This window comes from Charadrius vociferus, unplaced genomic scaffold (genome assembly GCF_000708025.1).
Source record: "Charadrius vociferus isolate BGI_N301 unplaced genomic scaffold, ASM70802v2 scaffold49, whole genome shotgun sequence".
NCBI classification, from domain to species: Eukaryota; Metazoa; Chordata; class Aves; order Charadriiformes; family Charadriidae; genus Charadrius; species Charadrius vociferus.
This window is the reverse complement of record NW_009661375.1, coordinates 3,858,940-3,880,092: the sequence shown is the minus strand read 5'-3', so window position 1 is coordinate 3,880,092 and position 21,153 is coordinate 3,858,940. Positions and strand designations below refer to the sequence as shown.

At 49.6% G+C, this 21,153-nt stretch overlaps 1 protein-coding gene across 1 annotated transcript in view; it reads left to right on the top strand.

The window, feature by feature from the left end:
* TXNDC16 (thioredoxin domain containing 16) overlaps positions 1-18,258 on the top strand; it is a 35,854-nt gene extending 17,596 nt beyond the window's left edge. Inside the window, exons 13-19 of the mRNA XM_009893895.1 lie at positions 2,026-2,194; positions 2,711-2,847; positions 8,354-8,438; positions 13,302-13,440; positions 14,794-14,954; positions 16,292-16,482; positions 17,975-18,258. Of these exons, the coding sequence (XP_009892197.1) occupies positions 2,026-2,194; positions 2,711-2,847; positions 8,354-8,438; positions 13,302-13,440; positions 14,794-14,954; positions 16,292-16,482; positions 17,975-18,258 (1,166 nt within the window). The remainder of the gene's footprint in view (positions 1-2,025; positions 2,195-2,710; positions 2,848-8,353; positions 8,439-13,301; positions 13,441-14,793; positions 14,955-16,291; positions 16,483-17,974) is intronic.
* Positions 18,259-21,153: the final 2,895 nt, after the last annotated feature.

The window sequence follows — 21,153 nt, the reverse complement described above, 5'->3', positions numbered from 1 at the left end:
GGTGGGGACTCACCAGAGTAGAGTAGAGGGGCAGAATCACCTCCCTTGGCCTGCTGGCCACTTCTTCTGATGCAGCCCAGGATACGGCTGGCCTTCTGGGCTGCAATTGCATATTCTTTCTTCCAGGCAATTTCCAATCAAAAGAAAGACAATTCTTTGTGTTTTTCCTCAGGAGGCACATCTTCCAAACTTCTCCAGATTTTTTCTCATCTGCTTAATCCTTTCCCAAAAAAATGTTTCCCAGCCTGATGTGCTGCGCTCTGCCGAGGTCTCACCAGGACAGAAGAGCATCATTTTCCTCCTGTGTCTTGCAGACGCTGGTGAGAGTTCATCCCAGAATGAGCTTTGCCCTTTTCTGCAGTGCTGATGATATCTGTGCATCCTGAATGCTGCTGTTTTGCCCTTCAAATTACTTTCTGCCCCTCTGGGCTTGGGATCATTTGTGGATTGGATGTCTGTGTTTTATTCCATGAGCCAGGCCTTTAATGAAAATAGTGATCAGAATCAAACCCAGGACAGAGAGAGAAGAAAGCTTGGCTGTTTTGATCTGCCATACTCGTGAGAAATCCTCATTACCTACCCTGACCCTACACTCTGAAGGACACTTGGCGATGGTCTGCCTTCGCGTGTGTACTTGTCTCGAGGTTTCATCCCACCTTTCCCATGTAACTCTTGAATCCTCTTCAAACAAATTTAGGGAAGGCATGAAGATTACTGAGATATGGCATTTCTGCAGTGGGCATGGACAAAGCCCTGCTGTCCTTGGTCAAGCCTGCAGGTAGGTTGGAGGCAGGTTAGGCGAGGCTGGCAACCAAGGGGTGGTGGGTAGTGAAGCTGGTGATGGTTCACCTGCCACCTGGTCAGCACAGGCTTGGCCATGGACCAGCATCAGCATGTCCTGGTCACCACCCAACCTGCAGACGAAAGAAAGGCTGAGAAGGACATGCTGGGGCTGCAGGCACTATGTCTTGGGCTCACGGAGAGCATGCAGGGAACCAACCTTCATTTGTTTCACTGCTTATGAATCACTTGAGTTTATTGCTTTGGTGAGACCCGTAAAAAGCTTTTTTTAGTACCAGGAACCAAAGTTGGACTGACTGCTCTGTAATTCCCAAGTGGTCTCCCTTTCCTTCTCCCTTACCTGTGAGACCCCAGGCTCTTTCTTAAGGTCCTAAAGCCACCTGCTAGTGGCTTGGAGGTGAGCGGCTTGCATAGGTGGGATAGGGTGAATGCCGTCAGACTGCCAGCCTTTGGTACCTCTGCTATGTTTATGTGACCTTTAACTGCTCCTTGTGAATTGGGCTCCATGCTTTAGGTAGAACAGACACTTTTCAATACTGAAAAAACCTTGAATGCATCAGCCTCCTTCATGCCAAGCTTTATCTTCCCTCTTTCCTGTAAGTGAGGGCCTGCATCGTTTCTTTGTCTTGGCTTTATTCCTAAGGTATTTCCAGTACCTTTCCTTACTGCCTTTTATGCTCCTGGACAGTTGCCGCGAGGTTTCATGGTGTTCCTTTGAGTAACCAGCCAGATGTTCATGCCTCTGGGAATCGCCTTCTGAGAAGTGCAACCTATCGCTTCTCTGAGTCTATTCTCTCCGTGGTCTGTTGTTTGGATCAATCCCCACCTGCTGGGGTAATTAATACATTCGTAGCCTGGAAATAGTTACTATTTTATGCTCAAAAGGGTAAGGCATATCCGTGAATGATTTCAAGAGGGAGACAGCCTGTACTCAAAGGAGTTGTGTATTTGGGGCTGGATTTTGACATGCTGCCCACACAAAGCAGCATTTGACTCCGGGAATGGTCCAGCAGCTTCTCAGGGGTAGCCCACCTGGGCTCGCTCCATGTGCATGCAGTTCGTTAGGATCCAGCCCCGTAGGATGCACGCCAAAGCAAATAGGAGTTCTGGCAGCGTTAATACAAATATATGCGATAATATCAAAAGAAGCTCACAAAGAGCTTTCTTTTTCAACCATTTTTTTTTCCCCCCGTATTATTTGTACGTATTTGTTTCCCACTCTAGGAACTCGGGGGGTTTTACTCTCTCGGGTAAACTGCTGGGACTGGCCTGGCGTTTGCACAAAGGAGAATGTCACTCAGTTTCCAACCATCAAGATTTACGAGAAGGGGGAGCGATCGGTGATGTACGATGGCATGTGGGAAACTGAAGAACTGACCAGCTTCATCATGCTGTAAGTCTCTGTTAATGAGTCCCCGCGCAGTAAGGTTGGCACGCCTGCTAGATGATGTTCTGGATACTTCGCGGCCTGTGTAATGGAAATCCTTTTTGGAAAAATAATGTCAGATCTGATTGTAGACCTGGTTTGGAAATTAGCTTAATAACTTTTTGTGCCTTTCAATGTCAGGGAACATCTGTTCTTGGACGGTGCATCCATCTTTTGCCACTGTCCCTCTCTCTTTGCTGGAATTCCTTCTCTCTTATTTTCAATGGGGATCCCAATGATCTCAGAGCAACCGATTTGGCTCAGGGACGTTCTCTCCTCCCCATAACCACCTCCAGTGTCTTTCTGTGACTAGGCATTGCCCTTCCTTCCCAGGTGACTGATTTTTGTCTCTAACGAGGCATAGCAGTTGTCATAGTGGGTTGGGGCGTTGCTTTTGTAATAAGGATTGAGGTTGGCCTTTTGTCTCTTCATCCCCAAAGCGAAGGAGAAGGCAGCCCATGTTGTTTCTTTGACTTTCTGTAGGAGCCGAGTTTCCTGCCCTCTGAAGCTGGCCACGATTGAGGAAGCAGAAGGATATTTAAGAGGAGAGTTTCCATCTGAGCTTTCATCCTATCACCACACTTCGATTCTAGGAGTATTTAGCACAGCCGCAAGCGAAGGTTAGTGTGGTATTTCTGGATTAAACACTCTGTTTCTTTCCTGATCATAGAATCCTAGAATCACAGAATGGTTTGGGTTGGAAGGGACCTTAAAGATGACCTAGTCCCACCCCCCTGCCATGGACAGGGACACCTCCCACCGGACCAGGTTGCTCAAAGACCCCATCCAGCCTGGCCTTGAACACCTCCAGGGATGGGGCATGGAAGAGGGATGATTCCAGGTGCTCAGAAGTTCCTCCGTATTTCATTTTCTCTAAGTGAGTAACGGTCTTTGCTCACATCACAGCCTGTCTGGCACCGCCCTTCTTATTTTTGCAAGTAGAAGACCACAAGTGATTCCAGATGTGGGACCTAAGGTCCATATCCTGGCTCAGAGGACATTTGGCTGCCAGGCATGTTTGCTACACCCAATGTGGTAGCATCTGACAACCCCGGCCGAGGTTGAGACATCATGCTTGGCACAGTACAAAACAACAGTTCCCCTGGTGACCTGTCTCTGCAAAGACATTCTTGCAGATGTCCAATCTGAACTTACCAAGGCACAGCTTGTGCCCGTTGTCCCTGTTGTATCTCCTCCCCCTGACTGTGAGGAGTTTGGCTCTGTTATCTTTATGAGCCCCCTTCAGAGTAGTTGTAGGCTACCATTAAATTCCCTCTTAGGCTCTGACTGCACAAGCCCAGATCTATCAACCTCTTCTTGTAGTCCATGTACAACAAACATGTCACAGCATAATCTTTCTTAACTAAAGCCCTTTCCACTATTGGATTGATAGTTATCTTGTTTACTCCTCCTCCCACAAATGTGGTAGACCCAGTCCTTGCAACCAACACACAATCCAAAACCTTTGGAGTTTTTTTATAAAGCGAAGCAGCAATAAGGTAAAATACAAATTTCTTACATGAAAAGGAATGAAATGTGAATAACCCCATGAAATCCACTTGTGGACCTTGAAATAGACGGGCACAGCCCCCAGAGCGGTGGACATCAGCTAGAAATGCTAAACGAAGTTGCTGGAAGGAGTGTTCTGAACTGGTTTGAATTTGTCTCACTTTGTAGTCTCGGTCAATGTGGTCCTGGCCGGTGGCTGAAACTTGGAGGGGGTCACGCTCTGCCTCCCCTGCCTGCTGCCCAGGGTGCTGTTAGTCACTCAGATGCTGCTCCAGTGTCATTCGTCACCTGCTGTAGCTGTGGTCCAGGGTCCATTGGTTTTCCACAACCTTTCTGAAAGATGGGAAAATGGACCCGAGAGCTACGGTGATTTTTCACATGGCAATCATACATGTTAACAAGGGAGAGGGAGTGAAGTCAGTCTGGAAAGCAAACATCATGTCGTGCTTCAGTCAAATCTGCAGTGGTGGGCTAGGACCTTCCAACTGCACGGTCCCTCGGTTACCAGCTACCCCTGGGGATTACTGCATGAAAAAGAGGAGAATTTTCTCATCTGTCTTAAGATCAACTTTTCAGACGATTTTTCATTTTGAAGCTCCGTTGTGCCTGTAAACTTTGGTGAAATGCAAACCAAGCTACTTTCTCACATGAGGAGATCCAGAGGGAATCCACTGTGCTCAGAACAAAATAAAATGTCTGGAACCAACCAGAAAACACTTGGGCTGTGCTAATGCAAATCCTCCAGTGAATACAGCTGCCACCTTCTGGAGGGTCTGTCTGTTAAACGTAGCAGAAAATCTTCTTGATCTCAAAAAACCTTCAGCCCATTTCTGCCTGGTTTTCATCAGCGGAGCTCCGAAATCTCCCCTCTGTTCCACATATTCCACTCTCTGCAGTAGTGGAGCCTGAACCGCCCCATGATAGGACCTTGGACAACATGGGGACGAAGAGACATGGAAGGAACCTGCCTGCATCCAGCTGGACGGGTGAGCTCAGACTCTTTCCTATATAGAAGTAATTCGTTTCCTTCTGTGCAAACAGGAGTCTTGGAGGTTTCCAGACGGCTCTGCGTGGAGCCCACAAGATTGCCTCTTCCCTCGGGGCACACTCAGTCTGCAATCTGGAATGGCATCCACAGTCTGGGGTAACTCAGCCGCAGATGCCAAGGGAGATGAAATACGGGATGCTTTCACCGCCTGTAACCTGAGGGGCGTTCCAGCGTCATGCAGAACAACCTGAGGGAGCAGAAAACTGGAGGCAGCTGTCCTGGCACCAAACCCAGCCCAGAGTCAGGGAAACCACGTTGCTGCTCTTCTCGGCCTGCAGACTTATCTGGAATTTCCAATGATTTTCTCACGGCAAGAATTCCTGCTCTAACCTGAACCAGCAACGCGCTGTGTCATTGCCGTTTCTAGTTAACTGAAACAGAGCAATGAGATGTCCGGTTAAATAAAGCCCTGGATTTTTTCCCAACATTTAGCGTCAGAACTATGTTAAGAAGCCCTTCAGTGGGTCTGAGCTAAAAGAGGCTTGTCGGAAAAGTCATCATTAAAATTTATTACAAGAAGTGAGTGTTATTACTAGGGCAATGAATGAGCATTTTCCTGGAAATTCGGCGAACTGACAGGAGAGAGATGGAAACATACTTGGAAATATGGACCTGTTGGAGCGGGTCCAGAGGAGGCCATGAAGATGATCCGAGGGCTGGAGCACCTCTGCTGTGAGGAGAGGCTGAGAGAGTTGGGGGTGTTCAGCCTGGAGAAGAAAAGGCTCTGGGGAGACCTTACTGCAGCTTTCCAGTATCTGAAGGGCACCTACAGGAGAGCTGGGGAGGGACTTTTTACTGGGGCATGTAGTGATAGGATGAGGGGGAACGGCTTCAAACTGGAAGAAGGCAGGTTTAGATGAGATATTAGGAAGAAGTTCTTTGCTGTGAGGGTGGTGAGCCCCTGGCGCAGGTTGCCCCGAGAAGCTGTGGTTGCCCCATCCCTGGAGGGGTTCAAGGCCAGGTTGGACGGGGCTTGGAGCAACCTGGGCTGGTGGGAGGTGTCCCTGCCCACGGCAGGGGGGTTGGGATGAGATGGGCTTCAAGGTCCCTTCCAACACTAACCATTCGATGATTCTATGAAGTTAGACTCTGTCCTAAACTGTGCAGCAAACGTTTAAAAACATACCTGCGTTCTGCAAAGCGCTGATACCATTGTAGGTCTTGCCCGCATTGGTGTAAACCGAGTGAAGAAGGCATGTGAAGGTGCTTTTGGAGAGCATGGTTTCATGAGATGCCTTCTGCTAGAGGCATAAGGGGTGATGCTGAGATCCTGCCTCCGAAAACCCTGCAGGAGTCTGTAGTCCCTTCCTCATCTGGCAGTTTTATTCCTTTTTTCCAGACCCCGCAGTGAAGCTGGGCTTGTGCAATTCATGGCAGCTGTCGTGGACGGCAGCTGGGATTCCGACTTGAGGCATGTGCGCATGATGAGGTCCCACAGGGAGTTAAAACAATGCTCTCAGGGGGGACTAGTTTTCTAGGAAACATTTAAATAGCTTCTTTAGAAGTGCTCCGTGTCTGTAGTAGGAGCTGTGTGAATTTGGGGTGTTTCTTGCAGAGTTAAGAGATGGTCGCGGTGATCTGTTGAGAAATAAAGGCTGCTGCATGGCTCTGGGCCTGGCACGGTTCCCAAAATACGGAAAAGTTTGGAAGTGTGATAGGGAGGGAAGATCTCATCAGGAATGACCCTGATGAAAGGAGTAAGCCTGGACTCTGCTGAAGGTTGTCCTGATTTAGGAGAGAATTCCTGCAGCCAGGGACGCTGCAGGGCAGCACTTCAACACAGGTTTATGTCTCAAGTGTTTGAAGTTGAATACCTGCAGAAATGCTCTCCTGAGGAAGTTTGGATGTCAGCCTGCTCTTTCCACGTCAGGCTGTGTCCTTCAGTGCTTTATGGCTCACGGGCTGCCCCACGGCCTTTTCTGCAGTAGCTGGGACACGGACAATTTCACAAGGGGTTTGTTGGTGAAGTTCTCGGTGATGCTTATCAGCTGGTCCTACGGGTTGCTTTTCTTTTGACACTGATAAAATCAAGTAACCAAAGATCAAAGAGCTGGAAACCAACGTCAAACCCATCCAGCGGTGGTTTCTCTATATCACAAGATGAACCAGCCAAGCTGTGTCACCAGCTTTGTTGTATGTGTGTTGTTTTCTACAACGTCTGAACCCTCAATGAGCCAGTCCTTTAAGGATCTAAGCTTCCATTTGGAAAGGAAAATAGTATAAAAGAAAGCCTGTGGTCCCTGTGGTCCCGGAAAAACACAATGGAAAATATGGCTTTGAGCGTAGCTTGAAAGCAGGAGGGAAAGAACCAAAAAGTGACCAGTTGGCTATTGAGGTCTGAGTCACCGGTCCCAAGAGCTTGGGCTGGCCAGCTGTGATATGATGGTGAATGTTATGAGGAGCGCTAAATAGTATCTGAATGAGATCTTATTTAAGTTCTAAAGCAACATACCTCATGGCTGTATCTGAGATGTAACCTTAACTCTTGGGAAAACCTGACTTCTCCAAAGAGTGTGATTTCTCACTCTCCTTAAGTCAGAAGAGCCTTTTTTGTTGCTTTCAATTGCTCAATCCAAGAGGGGAGGGGGGTGGTGGTGGTGTTGAAATCCACCCCGTTTTCACTCTACCTTTGGCAGCAGGGGTTCGGATCCCTGATCTATGGCTGTATTTTACAAGCTCACACACCGTGGCTTGCACGTTCTCACAAAGCTTGCCTCTCCCATGGATCCAGCTGCCTAAATCTGAGGCTGTTTTATAGTGGCACAAACAAGCTCTGGAGTCAGCTTCATTTCGGGGATCTGCTCTCAGTCTCTCCGCACGGATAGATTCAGCTGCGATGGATCAAGAGACCCCCAACCCAGTCCTTTCCTCCCCGTCCTCTCCCCTACCTTGCCGTCTCGGCTGGGCGGGTGGTGGACCCCAGCGGCCGCCGCACGTGGGTTTATGCTGAGCTGCGACAGCGGAGGTGCTGCTCTCTGAGCAAAGCGGTTGAGAACACTGTCTCTGCAAGGCATTCAGCTTTTTCCCCTTCCCTATCCTAGCTGGATGCCCGTAACAGACCCTGCCTGCTCTGAGGAACTGGATGAAACCAAAAGGCACTTGGGGGAGAGGCCGGGTTATCTGCCGAGCACTTAGCACTACTCCAGTTAAGTTCTCGTCAGTCATTTCCAAGAGGTCACTGGGATTTGGAACATTGCTATTTAGACTTATGATTGGTCTCCTGTTTCTAAGAACACTTATGGACTTTAAGTCCTTAAAGACATTTCATTTTCCATCAATGGCCTCTGTCGTGCAGATCCTGGAAACTCAGCGCTGGTGGCAAAAGAGCAAATACTGTTCTCATAATAGGAACTTTCCTCCTGATCCTTTCGGCCGCTGCCAACTCCTTCTCCCATTGCCTGCGGCCACGAGACGCATCCATTTCTCACGAACCTCTAATCGTAGTTTTGTTCCCAACTGACAGTTTGCTGTGGGAGGGAGTTAAGTATGCAGACAGCGATTTGGTTTGCGGGAGGAAGCTGGCACTTCTCTTTCTGTTGTTTATTTTTGTGTCTTTTTCTTTTTTACAGCCAGGGAAGCTTTCGAAGAGGCAGGAAGCATCTTAAGTGGCCATGTAATGACGGGGATGTATTTTGAAGATGATGCCTTGGCTTTGTAAGTTGTTCCTCTTTTTCTTTGGTGAGAATTCTGATTAATTTAGTGAAAGCCAATGCCTAGAGCAAGTGTCACTGGCCACACTGAGTGCTTAGCAGCAGCCCCAACCGGCTACGCGTGACTTAGTCCTGTAGGGAGGTTGGTCAGGACTCAGAGGGAGATGTGGCTCTGCCACTGATTTACAACCTGTCCGTGGTCAACTCATTTAGCCCTGGTGTAGTAAAATGTTATCTCCCTTCCTGCTGTTCACGTTCACTCTGGGTATTTTCAGCCCTCCAGCTGTGCCAGCCACCCACACATCCGTTGGGTTCCTCATACAAACAGGACCAAACTTTACTGGAGGAGAAATCAGGCTGGAAAAATGATACCCTCTTGGTAGGATCAGTGTGTGAGGAAGAAAAACAGTTCTGCCCTTCTCTTTCCATCAGGAAGTAGTGATGAATTGTTACTGGGCTTCCTCTTTCTGTTGTCCCTTCACCTTTGCGTCTCCTCTCCCCTGCCCTGGTGCTGCGAAAGTGCCTGCTGAAGTGGGGACGGGGAAAGGGAGTGTAAGGGGATTGCTGCAAAGCCAGGGCTGTAAATGTGAGTCTTGCTGTGATGGTTTCCCCCGTTTGCCAATAGCAGCCAAAGGAGAGGCTGCTTGTGGCTACTTGCAGGCTAGTGGTGGAGCGGGGATTGTGTCTGGGTGCTGGAAAATGGTTTGAAAGCTCTGAAATAAATGCTGTCTTTCCATGGAGCTGCCTTGGTGTGGAGCAGGAGGCCTTTCTACGGCACCGTGAAAGGCGGTAAACCCCTTTGGTCTCATCCACCTTCCCGGTGGGTGCTCGCATCTGGCTGCGAGATGTTTGCGACTGCCAAGGATGGGGAAGAACTCTCTTATCTTTTCAACACTTAATCTTACCGTGGATCTTTTTTTTCTTGAAAGATGTACCCACCCGTTTCCCTCCCCTTGGCAAGAGCAAGACGCTACCACCGGTTCCAGACGGAGCTCTGGGGAGGTGCGTCCTCTTTCTGGAGGAAGAGCACTTGGAAGAATATAGCAGCTTTCCTCTTGCAGATATGCTAAAGGCGAAGTTAAGGCTCTCTTGGTCAGTTCCTGACTGAATAAGAGCATCAACTGCAGCCCTAACTTCAAGCCAAATTAGGGCTGATGGGATCTGAGCGTGCATCAGTCCATGCACTTAACTGTGTCATTAAGACTCACTCCAGCAAGGGGCAAAGTGGTTTGGATTAGACTTTGAGAGATGCTTCAGTGCCTATAAACACAGCGAGATCCAAGGGGAATCTTCAGCTTGTCCTGGCATTTCATTTCCTTAGGAATTAGCTATCAAGGCAGAGTTAAAAATCCCAGAAGGTCCTTGGCCTTTTCCAGGTGTGGGTTTAACAGCCAGTAATGCAACAGTGAATTATTTTAATTAGTTTCTTATGGATGCGCTGCGTCTCTGGCAGGTCTGATAAGACACGGGCATTTTTGTGGTCTGCACGGAGAATACAAATGTAAATATCTTAGTAGTACACCTCCGTTAACCAAACTGTGCTCAAAGCACTGGCCGTGGTTGGGTCTTAGAGGCGAGACAGTGCCGGGCTTGTTCGTCGGTGGGGGTGGGACACCAGTGGGTGATGGCACAGGAATCCCAACCAGCAGCATCAGGCTGAAAAAGCTGAAAGGCTTTTCTCCCCTAAGGAGAGAACCAGCTGATAGAAGGAAAAAAGAGCCAAGGAAGGCAAGGTGATCTTACAAAACAAGATACCAATAGAAAAAGCCTGTGTTCTCTCAGCAATGACACATGCGAGAATACACCTCCACCCTCCTGCTCCAGCCGCGGGCCGCAGCATGCTCCTGTTTCGTTGGCATAGTTAATACAGTTTATATAGATATTCGTTCTGCCAAGTTTGGATTTTGGCTGTGATTTGTGGGTAAAGCTACTGTAGATGGTCATCTTCTCAACTGTAAGTAGAAAGTAAACACTTACAGGAATTCCTTATGCAAGAGCCAGGCTCACTTCCCTTCTTAAGAAAAGAAAAGCTATTCTTCTGCTAAACGCTCGAGGAGGAAATGTTTGTGGCTCCCAGGTCACAGAAAGCTGAGTCCCCGCTTCCTGGGGAAAAAGGTATACAAAATACACAATGTTGTTAGCAATGTCTCAAGCTCAGCAAGCACCTGCTTAGTTTCCATTAGGTGGTAACTAATGAAAAAAAAAAAAAAAGGTGGCGTTAAGGAAGAAATGCTTTGAATGAAGTCATTATTTATTTCTCAAATAGTTAGATGTCATAGATTCCTGCCGAGTATTTGTTTGCAGATGTTTTTCATTTAAATTCAAGTCTCGTATTACCCATCGAATGCCCCTGCTATATAAATAGAAAGCTGTCGCAAGCAACAATACAACCACTCGGTACCAGAAAGACGACAAGGGATTTCAGGGTAGACTCGAGCTATTAGATGGGGAATTTGTTGGTTTTCTGGCAGTATTTAAGAAACTTCCTTGTGAAAGGCTGCGGAACAGGTTCACGTGTTTAGGCATAGGGGGCAAGAATCCTTACCTCCTCTGAGAATTCAACAAGCCAGAGAGTCTCTTTAAGACCTGCGGAAGTTTGAGAAGTGCAAAATCCCTGAATTTAAAAATTTCACAGAATCACGGAATGGTCAGGGTTGGAAGGGCCCTCTGGAGCTCCCCCAGTCCCACCCCCTGCCAGAGCAGGGGCACCTCCAGCAGTGGCACAGGACAGCGTCCAGGCGGGTTTGGAATGGCTCCAGAGGGGGAGACTCCCCCACCTCTCTGGGCAGCCTGTGCCACTGCTCTGCCGCCCTCACAGGAGAGAAGTCCCTCCTCGTGTTTAGATGGAACTTCCTATGTTCAAGTTTGTGCCCGTTCCCTCTTGTCCTGTCACTGGGCACCACTGAGAAAAGACTGTTCCCATCCCCCTGGCACCCTCCCTTGAAGGATTTATAAGCATTGATGAGATCCCCTCTCAGTCTTCTCTTCTCCAGACTGAAAAGGCCCAAGTCCCTCAGCCTTTCCTCATCAGAAAGATGCTCCAATCCCCTCATCATCTTCGTAGCCCCTTGCTGGACTCTCTCCAGCAGTTCCCTGTCCTTTTTGAACCCAGAACTGGAAACTTTCCTAGGGTTTTACCTTTCTTAATTGATTGCAAATACAGGTTAATTTGAAAAACAACAGAGAGGAAAGTTAAAGACCTTCCTAATAGACGAGAGGATTTCCAGCCACGACCAGAAGTGCAAAACTCAACTTCCATGACTGGTGGAGCTTGGGAGTCTGGGCAGAAAGGGGAAAGCTTAGCTCAGGGCTGGATTTACAAAGATAAATTTTTTTAAAAAGCAGAGGATACTGCAAAATGAAGCTGCAATGGCTTGGATAAACCCAAGAACAGCTTAGCAATAGGATTCGCAACGTTTGAAGGCCTCAGGATAGTCCAAGGTCACTCATTACTGCTGCTCTTTATCAAGACATCCGTGCAGATTTGGGGTGCCCCTTAGAAATTTGCAGTGGGTATATTATTTCCAGACAAGTAAGTGCTGTGATGGAAGAAGTGAAAGGCCTACGTAGGAGCTGAACATCATGGAAATGTGTTGTCTGCAGTTCCCTCCACTTGCTTTGTGACCTAGAATGCCAAACACTGTGATTTTCAAAGGGAATTTGAACAAATCTCCATCCCATTCAGAACTGCTAAAATAAGTGCCCGAACTGAACTTGCCTGAGCAAACCATGGAGGGAAGTGCAATAGGTTGTAATGTGACCTTTCTGTGAGCTGCCTTTCATTATGAATAAGTAGTTTGTTCTGCAGCTGGCTCGCTGTGTTGCATCTTTCTCATTTGAGGAAAAAAAAAGATGTACCAGATTACCTTTGAAATGAAAATCAATGGCTTTCCACCTCCCCACCGCAAAACGTCCTTACACCTTACCAGCAATTCTGGTGCCACAGCCTTTGAAAAATTGCTGGCAACCTTTGAAAAATAAACTACAGACATCCCCCAAAGAAACTGTTGAGGCAGCTGACTTCCTCCGTCGCGCCCTTCCTCTGAGCACTGACATCTGGAGCCTTCACGACTGAAGTTCCTCAAACTTCCAGAAAATTGCTCTCCCGACTTGGTGTACCCCCTGCCCTTTCATTGCTCGGACTTCTCCTATTTTTGCTCTTTCCACCTCCTCAGCTTTTCTTTAAATACCCTTGAAACCTCTTAACCATAAGAGCATTGGGGAACAAAGGATGAGCTGGCTTCTCCACCAAGAGTGCGTGTGTGCAGGCTGTGTGTGTGGCTCTGACGTGGGGATGGACTTCAGCAAAATTGCCCGTGTTGACCAAGCCAAAAAATCAGATCTCCTGGAGCTTATTTTGTGGAGGTTGGTGTCCCTCGGATGGAGTCGAAGACTTTCTGTTTGCCTTGGCTTGGGAGGCAGAGTAAAGCACCGGGTGGGTATTTGCACCTAACTTCAGGTGTGAAAACGAGAGAGAAGTGCCAGCAAGTAATATAGACAGCGGCGGTTTGGATTTTCCCTATTATTTAGCCGCTGATGTCTTTTTGCAGAAGAAAGTGCTTTTCGTGTGTGTGTGTGTATTTAGCAGCAGGTGCGAGCTGGGTAAGTGCCTGTTTCAGAAGGGGACGAAGGAACGCATCCGCCCCGTCTCTCCCCGTTGGCTCAAATCAGGACCATGCAGGGGATGGAGAGATGGGGAACGCGGCGGGCAGGGGAAGCAGATCAGGCCCCTTTCCTCCCGCAGGTGCCTGTGCCTCTAACAGCAGCCTTTCCCTCCCCTGCATCCCTGTCCCCACTTGTCCTCAGCGTGAGGATGCCAACTGTGTGTGCTCCCCAGCCAGATCTTGTTCCCATCCCTCTTTTTCAGATCCCGTAAATATGCGGTTTCCCCCCCAGCCCTCCTCCTTGCCAGGAGCGGAGGTCGGAGAGTGGAAGGCATCGCTTTGTCCAAACAGAGCGCTCAGGACGTGGTGCGGATGATCAGATATGAATTGCTGGACATTTTTGTAAGTAAAAAGAGACAAAGTGTCCTTTTTCCATTGCGGTCATTTGCAGAAGCACTCACCGAAAGGGTTATCAAACATTGGAACAGGCTGCCCAGGGATGTGGTGGAGTTGCCATCCCTGGATCCCTGGAGGTATTTAAAAGATGGATAGATGTGGTGCTGAGGGACGTGGTTTAGTGGTGGTTTTGGCAGTGTTAGGTCGATGGTTGGCCTTGAGGATCTTAAAAGTCCCTTCCAACCTAGGCGTTTCTATGATTCTGTGATTCTATGGTTATAGCGGGGAGCTGCATAGAATAAATATGTTCGCTCATTATTTCTGTCATGCTGAGTTACGCTTGTTTTTAAATTTTATGGCTTGGATCAGGCAGCCTGGCCAAAAATCCGCTGTTTGCTCTGTGGTCTGGTGGGAGGAGACCCTGAGAATCGATGGCCTGGCTTGTGCTTGTAGTCACAGCCCCGCTGCTGTGGTGGCTTGGTCCCTCGCAGGGTGTGCTTCCTGCCTCTTGCACATGCCCTCCAGAGCCTGGTTATAGCCGTAACTGGTGGAGCTGGGCTGAGCTGGCCTTGCTTCTGCCTTCTCAGCTCACCCCGCTTCATCTCAGCCTGCACAGCTCCTCATTCAGACTTGCCTTGCGATGGGACGGCTTGGGCGTAGACATCTCTGCATCCAGCTCTGGAGTCCCCAACACAAGAAGGACATGTACCTGTTGGAGCGTGGCCAGAAGAGAGCCACGAGGATGATCCAAGGCCTGGAGCACCTCTCCTATGAGGAGAGGCTGAGAGAGTTGGGGGTGTTCAGCCTGGAGAAGAGAAGGCTCCAGGGACATCTTATTGCAGCCTTCCAGTACCTAAAGGGGCTACAGGAGAGCTGGGGTAGGACTTTTTACTGGGGCATGGAGTGATAGGACAAGGGGGAATGGCTTTAAACTGGAAGAGGGCAGGTTTAGATTAAACATTAGGAAGAAATTTTCCGCTTTGAGGGTAGTGAGGCACTGGCCCAGGTTGCCCAGAGAGGTTGTTGAGGCCCCATCCCTGGAGGTGTTCAAGGCGAGGCTGGATGTAGCCTTGGGCAACCTGGGCTGGTGGGAGGTGTCCCTGCCTGTGGCAGGGCGGTTGGAGCTCCATGATCTTCAGGGTTCTTTCCAACCAAAACCATTCTACGATTCTATGATTCTATGATCTTCAACATGCACCGAGATCCCAGCACCCACGCTTGTTTTCCAGGTGCTGGTGTTCAGCATGGACCCTACCACCTCGCTGAGCCCCTGCACCCCTTGCATAAGGGCAGAAAGTCTAATTTCGTCCTGTCCTCTCCTCCCCATAAACCCCGATTTCTTGTTTTGATGTCTTGCAGCCAGAAATCACTGTGCAAAATCTGCCCCGCTACTTGCAACTCAGAAAGCCCTTCCTCATCTTGTTCAGTGATGGTGACATCGGTCAAATGGAAAGCAAGGAAATGCTGAAGGTGGCAAAAGAAAGACCCCAGCAAGCATTTGTGGCTTGCTGGATGAACTTGTGAGTGTGTAAAAACCTCTTTTCTTCTTTCCGTTAGCTGGCTCTTAGCGTTTCAGGGCAAGAAAAAACTGAGTCTGCAATTACTGCAAACACTATCTAGCTGGTAAATGTGATTATTTGGCCTGAAGTCATCATAAGTTGAGAGGTCAAATCGTTTAGCAGTGATTCAGTATGTATTCTGCAAAATTGCACGACAAAGTAAAATTAGTAAATGTTTAATTGATTGCAGAGATGATTTGCAGTAGAGGAAAATGTTCTCAAAGATATCGCACGGTAGCTCGACCGTGGCTCTGGTGTATTTCTATTTTTGTCACATGTGAGAGAAAAAAGGAAATTTGCCCTCCTGGAGGGTCTCGTGGGGATTTTTCTACCAGCAATTAGAGCGAAGCGCAACAGGGCAATTACTGATTGTTGACTGGAGGAAAGAAAGTTTTGAGAAGAAGGGACAGCCAAAAGAAGTCCCATAAGGCAAACTTAAAAAATACTCAAGAAACAAAATGAATCCAGCAGCTAAGAAATAGAAGGTTGTAGGAGTGGGTTTTTTTTTTCTCTATAATCCTCCCCTCCCTAGTTGCATTTTCAATTTTTAGCCCCTGTTTGTTTTGCCCAAGCCCAGAGACACCTCACTGTCTTAATCATATGTGCTTTGAAGTCTGGGAAGCGCCTCGCAGCGTGGGCTGAAGTTTAGCTAACGGGGAATGCACATGTTTTTAAAGAGAGGACAATTTGTTTGCCAGTAATGCACAAAAAACGAGAGCCCCTGGAACTTCCCCACCTACACATCTGCCTTTCTTCTCCCTTCCTGAGAAAGAGCGAGCTGTCCTTTGTCAGAGCAAAAGGGCATTGCCACAAAAGAGGGCAGAATATGACCACTGGATGACCAGAGTAGCACAGTCCTAGAAAGAGGACCTCATTCCCATGGCGGGAGCCAGCTCAGACCTTGAGCATCGCTCTCAGCCTGAAAATGGTGCCGGAAAGGCTCAGCATCTTCATGGGCTTGCTGTCCCTCCATCTCGATGTCCTCTTTTGGCTCCTGTCTTGCCTCTTCTTAAAAACGTACGGTGGAGAACGTTTCACACCCTCCTCCAGAGTTTGTCCCAACTCCTCCTGCTCGAGGATTTCTTTACACATCGAATCTGCTGTCCGCTCCTTCTCCATTGGACCCTAATGGTTTGCTTAAAGCTCGTAAATAACACGGTAAGCTTCCACAGCCATCCCGTAGGCAAAACCGCGTGCTTTGCTGGATGTGGCCCAAGGGCTTTGGTGCTTGCTTGGCTCTCAGTCCTGGTGCGCTGCCAAACCGCTGGTGAGCAAGTTGAATCTCCTCTTCCCAACAGGAAGAAGACTCCGGTGGGACGCGGGGTCCTGAAGGCGTATTTTGCTACCGTGCCTTCGCTGCCTCTTCTCGTCTGGGTGAACCTTCATGCTGGGGGCCAGGTATTCAAGTTCCCGTCAGAGCAGACCATCACTGAAATGAACATCTTGTCTTGGCTGGAGAAGCTAAAAGCAGGACTGGAGATTCCCAGCAGTAAGTGAACGCGTTTGTAACGTTCCTAAGCACGCACTGTGAGCTCCGGTCTGTTTATGAGAAGATGCTACGTGCAATAAATTGTCTGCCCTGGAATTTAATGATGGAAAAACTAGCTATGCTCGTTTGAGCTGGAGAAGTACAAATAGTCCAGCCAGAAGAGAATACCCGCGCTCACAAGTTTGCTTTGGGACTGTTTAATGTTCAGATCCAAGCGTGAATAGTTCTGAATCGACATCTCTTCCCCGAGATAAACCCCAAACCTGGCTGTGCTCCCCGGTTCCTGCAAACAGACCTTCCGAAACACAGCTTGCTAATAAAAAAGTCTCCTGACTCCCAGTTGTCAGCATAAGGAATAGCTGCTCTTTAGGCACCTTCCAGCATTTTTTTTGGACGGGAGAGGATAAGGAGGCCGGTGCTTTGCTGTGGTCTTTGAGACATTAAGGGTTGGCTTGTACTGTGAAGTTTTTCGCTGCATCCCTCCTGCGCTGATCAGCCCGCTGAAGTTTTGGAGGAGGGCAGTGCAGGTGTGCCTTCAACATGTATTATGTGTAGCCATGGGATGCTACAGGGATGTTGGGAACTGCCGGCTGCAAGCCTGCTCCAGGCTCCGGAAAGGCGATGGGCTGACTCCACTTGATCTTTGCAAATTTCAAAACGAGCCTTTCAAAGCAAGTGTTTCCAAAATGCGTGGTAGGGTAGGACATGTAGGCTCTTGCTGGAGATGAAGACACCATTTCTGACCCGGTAATCAGTGGGAGAACTCCGTGAGCCAGCCGTCCTCCCACACCTCTTTCCTTTGCCACTGCTAAAGGCGCCTGGCTGTCGTTTATCATAGAATCGTAGAACACTTTGAGTTGGAAGGGACCTTTAAAGGTCATCTAGTCCAACCCCTTTGCCATGGGCAGGGACATCTTCAACTAGACCAGGAGGTCAGGAGGTCTCTTAGGAAGGGCATTCGGTTTTCAGGGGGGTCAGAGGGGTGCGTTGATGCTCACGGCACGGCCAAGGGCCCCGCCAGCCATCACAGCCTCCTTCCTCGGGCTTTTAAGCGCTACGAACCGTGTGATCGGTCTTAAAAGCATACATTAAAGAGCATCCTCACGTAATGGGACCGCTTCCTCCCCGTACAGACAGCAGTCTCCCCCACTCCTAATGGCATCTCAGTAATGCACAGTCATTAACACGGTTATCTGAGACCCGAAGGAAACAGCCACCCGCTGGTGGACAGACCCCGAGCGTCACCTTTGCAGTGAGGACAGAGGGACCCCCGTAGCCTTCGGGGAGCAGAGCCTTGGCCAGGTCCAGTAAACATTAATGCACCCCTGGCTGGTTTAATTTGGGTGGTGGTATTAGTTTTGGAGGAAAGAGGGTGATCTGTGATCTTTTTAAGAAAAGATCCTTGATTTTTCTTTCACTGGAAGGGAAATGTCCATGGAGTGGGGCTGCGGAACTCTTCACTTATTAACGTGGGGCTGTCTTTGCTTCTCAGGTACCTTGTCTGAGGAAGACTGGAAACCACCTCTCCCTGCTTACGACTTCCTCCAGATGATGGAGACAGCCGTGCCCGAGCTCCCCCTCCACACCTCCCACCGCCGTGAGGACACGCCTGCGCGACCCCCACCTGAAAGCCCGGGAGGGGACACCACCATCCGAGAGGAGCCACCCCAGGACACCAAGGCAGAGAAAGTCGGGTCCCCTGGGAGGGACCTGCGGGGGACAGCCCCGAGGCTGGCGGCAAGGGAGAAGCAGGGCAAGAGACACAGTGAGCTTTGAGAGCTGGGCATCCCTCTGCCCGGGGCAGGGAAGGATGTGGGATAGTACCCAGAACATCTCATTTTCCCAGTCCTCCGTGAGCCTTTACACCACGGAGGGAAGTGCTTTTAGCTGTAAATTCATGGTGAAGGGATAAACCAGCCCCTAAGTCTCAGTGTGAGTTGCCTGCTGCGGCGTGCTGGCCGTTCTGCCCTGGCTGGGATTTCGGATGCCAGAAACGTGTCCGTACACCCCTCATCTTGACCCCCGCCCCCGGCTGCTGTTGGGGTTGCGTTTCACAGCAAGCGGCGAGAGCAACTCTGCAGGGAGGATGCTGCGAGGGAGCTCAGCCCACCCCGTAGCTGGGGGAGAGATGGGGTGAGCTCACCGCGCGCCGGAGTCTTGCCCGCACAATGAACTGGGCTGGAAAAGCTGAATCAGCGCAACCTTGCTCTATAGTTTCTGTATGTCTCACATAGGCGCTTTGGTTGCCGCCGAGCAGGAAGGGGTGAGTGATTCCAGGATAAAAAGCGCATTTCTCTCCCCCCCCGGTTGCAGCAGCGGCTCTACTGATGTGTGTCAGCAAGCCCTGCTCTCAAAAAGTGATTAAATCTCCACTGTAACCATGCGGAACGGGGAGGACAAGCGTGCCACCCACCCCAGGGCTGCTTAGACTGGCACCCACTGGCGTTTACACCCGACTTGCGAACCGAATTCGTGAGCGTGTTCATCCTTGGGGGGGTAAGAGGAGTATCTGGTTAAAGCGGTTTTATTACGACAGCCAGAGCTCAGGTCATCGCAACAGCCGTGAATAGCCGGGAGAAAAATCTGCCAGCAAATCCCAAGGGCGGGCAGGTTGGAAGATGGCTTTGCTCAATGCTGGCATTTTCTTGGTTACAAGCCCAGGGGGTTATTTGCGGCCTCGATTTTTCTTTGCTCTCGGTGACAGCAGCGAGGTTGGTGCTGTCTGAGCTGGGGACGGTGCGGGGAGCGAGGTCTGCAGCATGCCCAGGGCTTTAGAAACCAGGGGAGGGAGATGAAGGGCAAGGGACAGACCCTGCCGAGGTGGGATGGAGCTGCTTCACATCCATATCTAGACGGGGAGATGCAGGACCTCGAGAAGTGGCTTTCCAGCCTCTGCCCATCTCCTGGGGACAGGAGATCCCATCTCTGTCGTTCCTTGCTGGTGGACCCGAGCCTGCAGGCCAACGTGGGACAGGAGATCCCATCTCTGTCGTTCCTTGCTGGAGGACCCAAGCCTGCAGGCCAGCGTGGGACAGGAGATCCCATCTCTGTCGTTCCTTGCTGGAGGACCCGAGCCTGCAGGCCAGCGTGGAATGTGGGCCGGGAAGAGCCGTCTTGCCTGGAGGGAAGCTTTGTCTAATCCCACCCATACCATGATGACCTTCCCACCCCCTTCAATAAACATCTGCTCCCTTCCACAGCACCGCTGAGATGTGCCGGGAGGGTCAGATCCTCCTCCTGCTCCTTATGACTCTGAATTTACTGGGGAGAGGGAAAATCTATGGTAAGGAACTTGCTGAGAGCATTGTAAAGTCTGTATTTCTCATCCTGCAAGCAGCCCACATGGTTGGGAGTATTTTGAAATGCCCAGAAATAGACCATTAGTCCTGGGCTCTCCTTGAAGCCCTTAATTGAAACAGACCATTTTTGGACTTAATGACAGGCTTGGAGCCAAAATGTATGTATTTAAAGTAATAAACTGTAGCATGCAGATCGGAGCCTGCCGTGCAGCTGAATATTCCCAAGGGAAGGAGTGGGTCAGGGCGCGAACAGATCCTCCGTGAGTTCCCGTCATTCCTCTGCTGTATAAGGTCGTTACAGCCCTGGGCTTCACGAGCTGTACGTCGGTCGTTTCCCATCCCGTCCCTCACGACGCCGTTGCTGCTGTTGCAGCATCGCTCTCCCGCTTGGCGCAGGTGAAGCACGATATTTGGGCTTGTCATTGATGTCTTAAGTAAATTCCATCTCAAGTGCAGTCAATCTGGCTGGGGCGCAGCGTGGTGGAGCTGGTGTCCTGGGCTGGGGTGGCTGTCCCCCTGTGGGAACGCTCCTCCAGCCTGCCCAGTCCTGCAGCAGAAGGATCCCGTCCTTCAGCAGACGAAGAACCTTCCTGCATCTCCGCTTCTTCTTGGCCGCAGTGTCATCGCAGCCCTTCTTGTGTGCAGGATCGGGGCAGGAACTTGTCACTAGGGGTCAGTGCCACATCTTGGTTGTGGCTGCAAAAAGTTGCTGCCTCTCCAAATTCTGCTTAAATCTTTCTTACGAAAAAAGGCTGAGGGACTTGGGGCCTTTTAGTCTGGAGAAAAGAAGACTGAGAGGGGATCTTATCAATGCTTACAAATAGTTCAAGGGAGGGTGCCAGGGGGATGGGATGTCTTTTCTCAGTGGTGCCCAGTGACAGGACAAGAGGAAACGGGCACAAACTTGAACACCCCAAATCTGCACGGATGTCTTGATAAAGAGCAGCAGTAATGAGTGACCTTGGACTATCCTGAGGCCTTCAAACGTTGCGAATCCTATTGCTAAGCTGTTCTTGGGTTTATCCAAGCCATTGCAGCTTCATTTTGCAGTATCCTCTGCTTTTTAAAAAAATTTATCTTTGTAAATCCAGCCCTGAGCTAAGCTTTCCCCTTTCTGCCCAGACTCCCAAGCTCCACCAGTCATGGAAGTTGAGTTTTGCACTTCTGGTCGTGGCTGGAAATCCTCTCGTCTATTAGGAAGGTCTTTAACTTTCCTCTCTGTTGTTTTTCAAATTAACCTGTATTTGCAATCAATTAAGAAAGGTAAAACCCTAGGAAAGTTTCCAGTTCTGGGTTCAAAAAGGACAGGGAACTGCTGGAGAGAGTCCAGCAAGGGGCTACGAAGATGATGAGGGGATTGGAGCATCTTTCT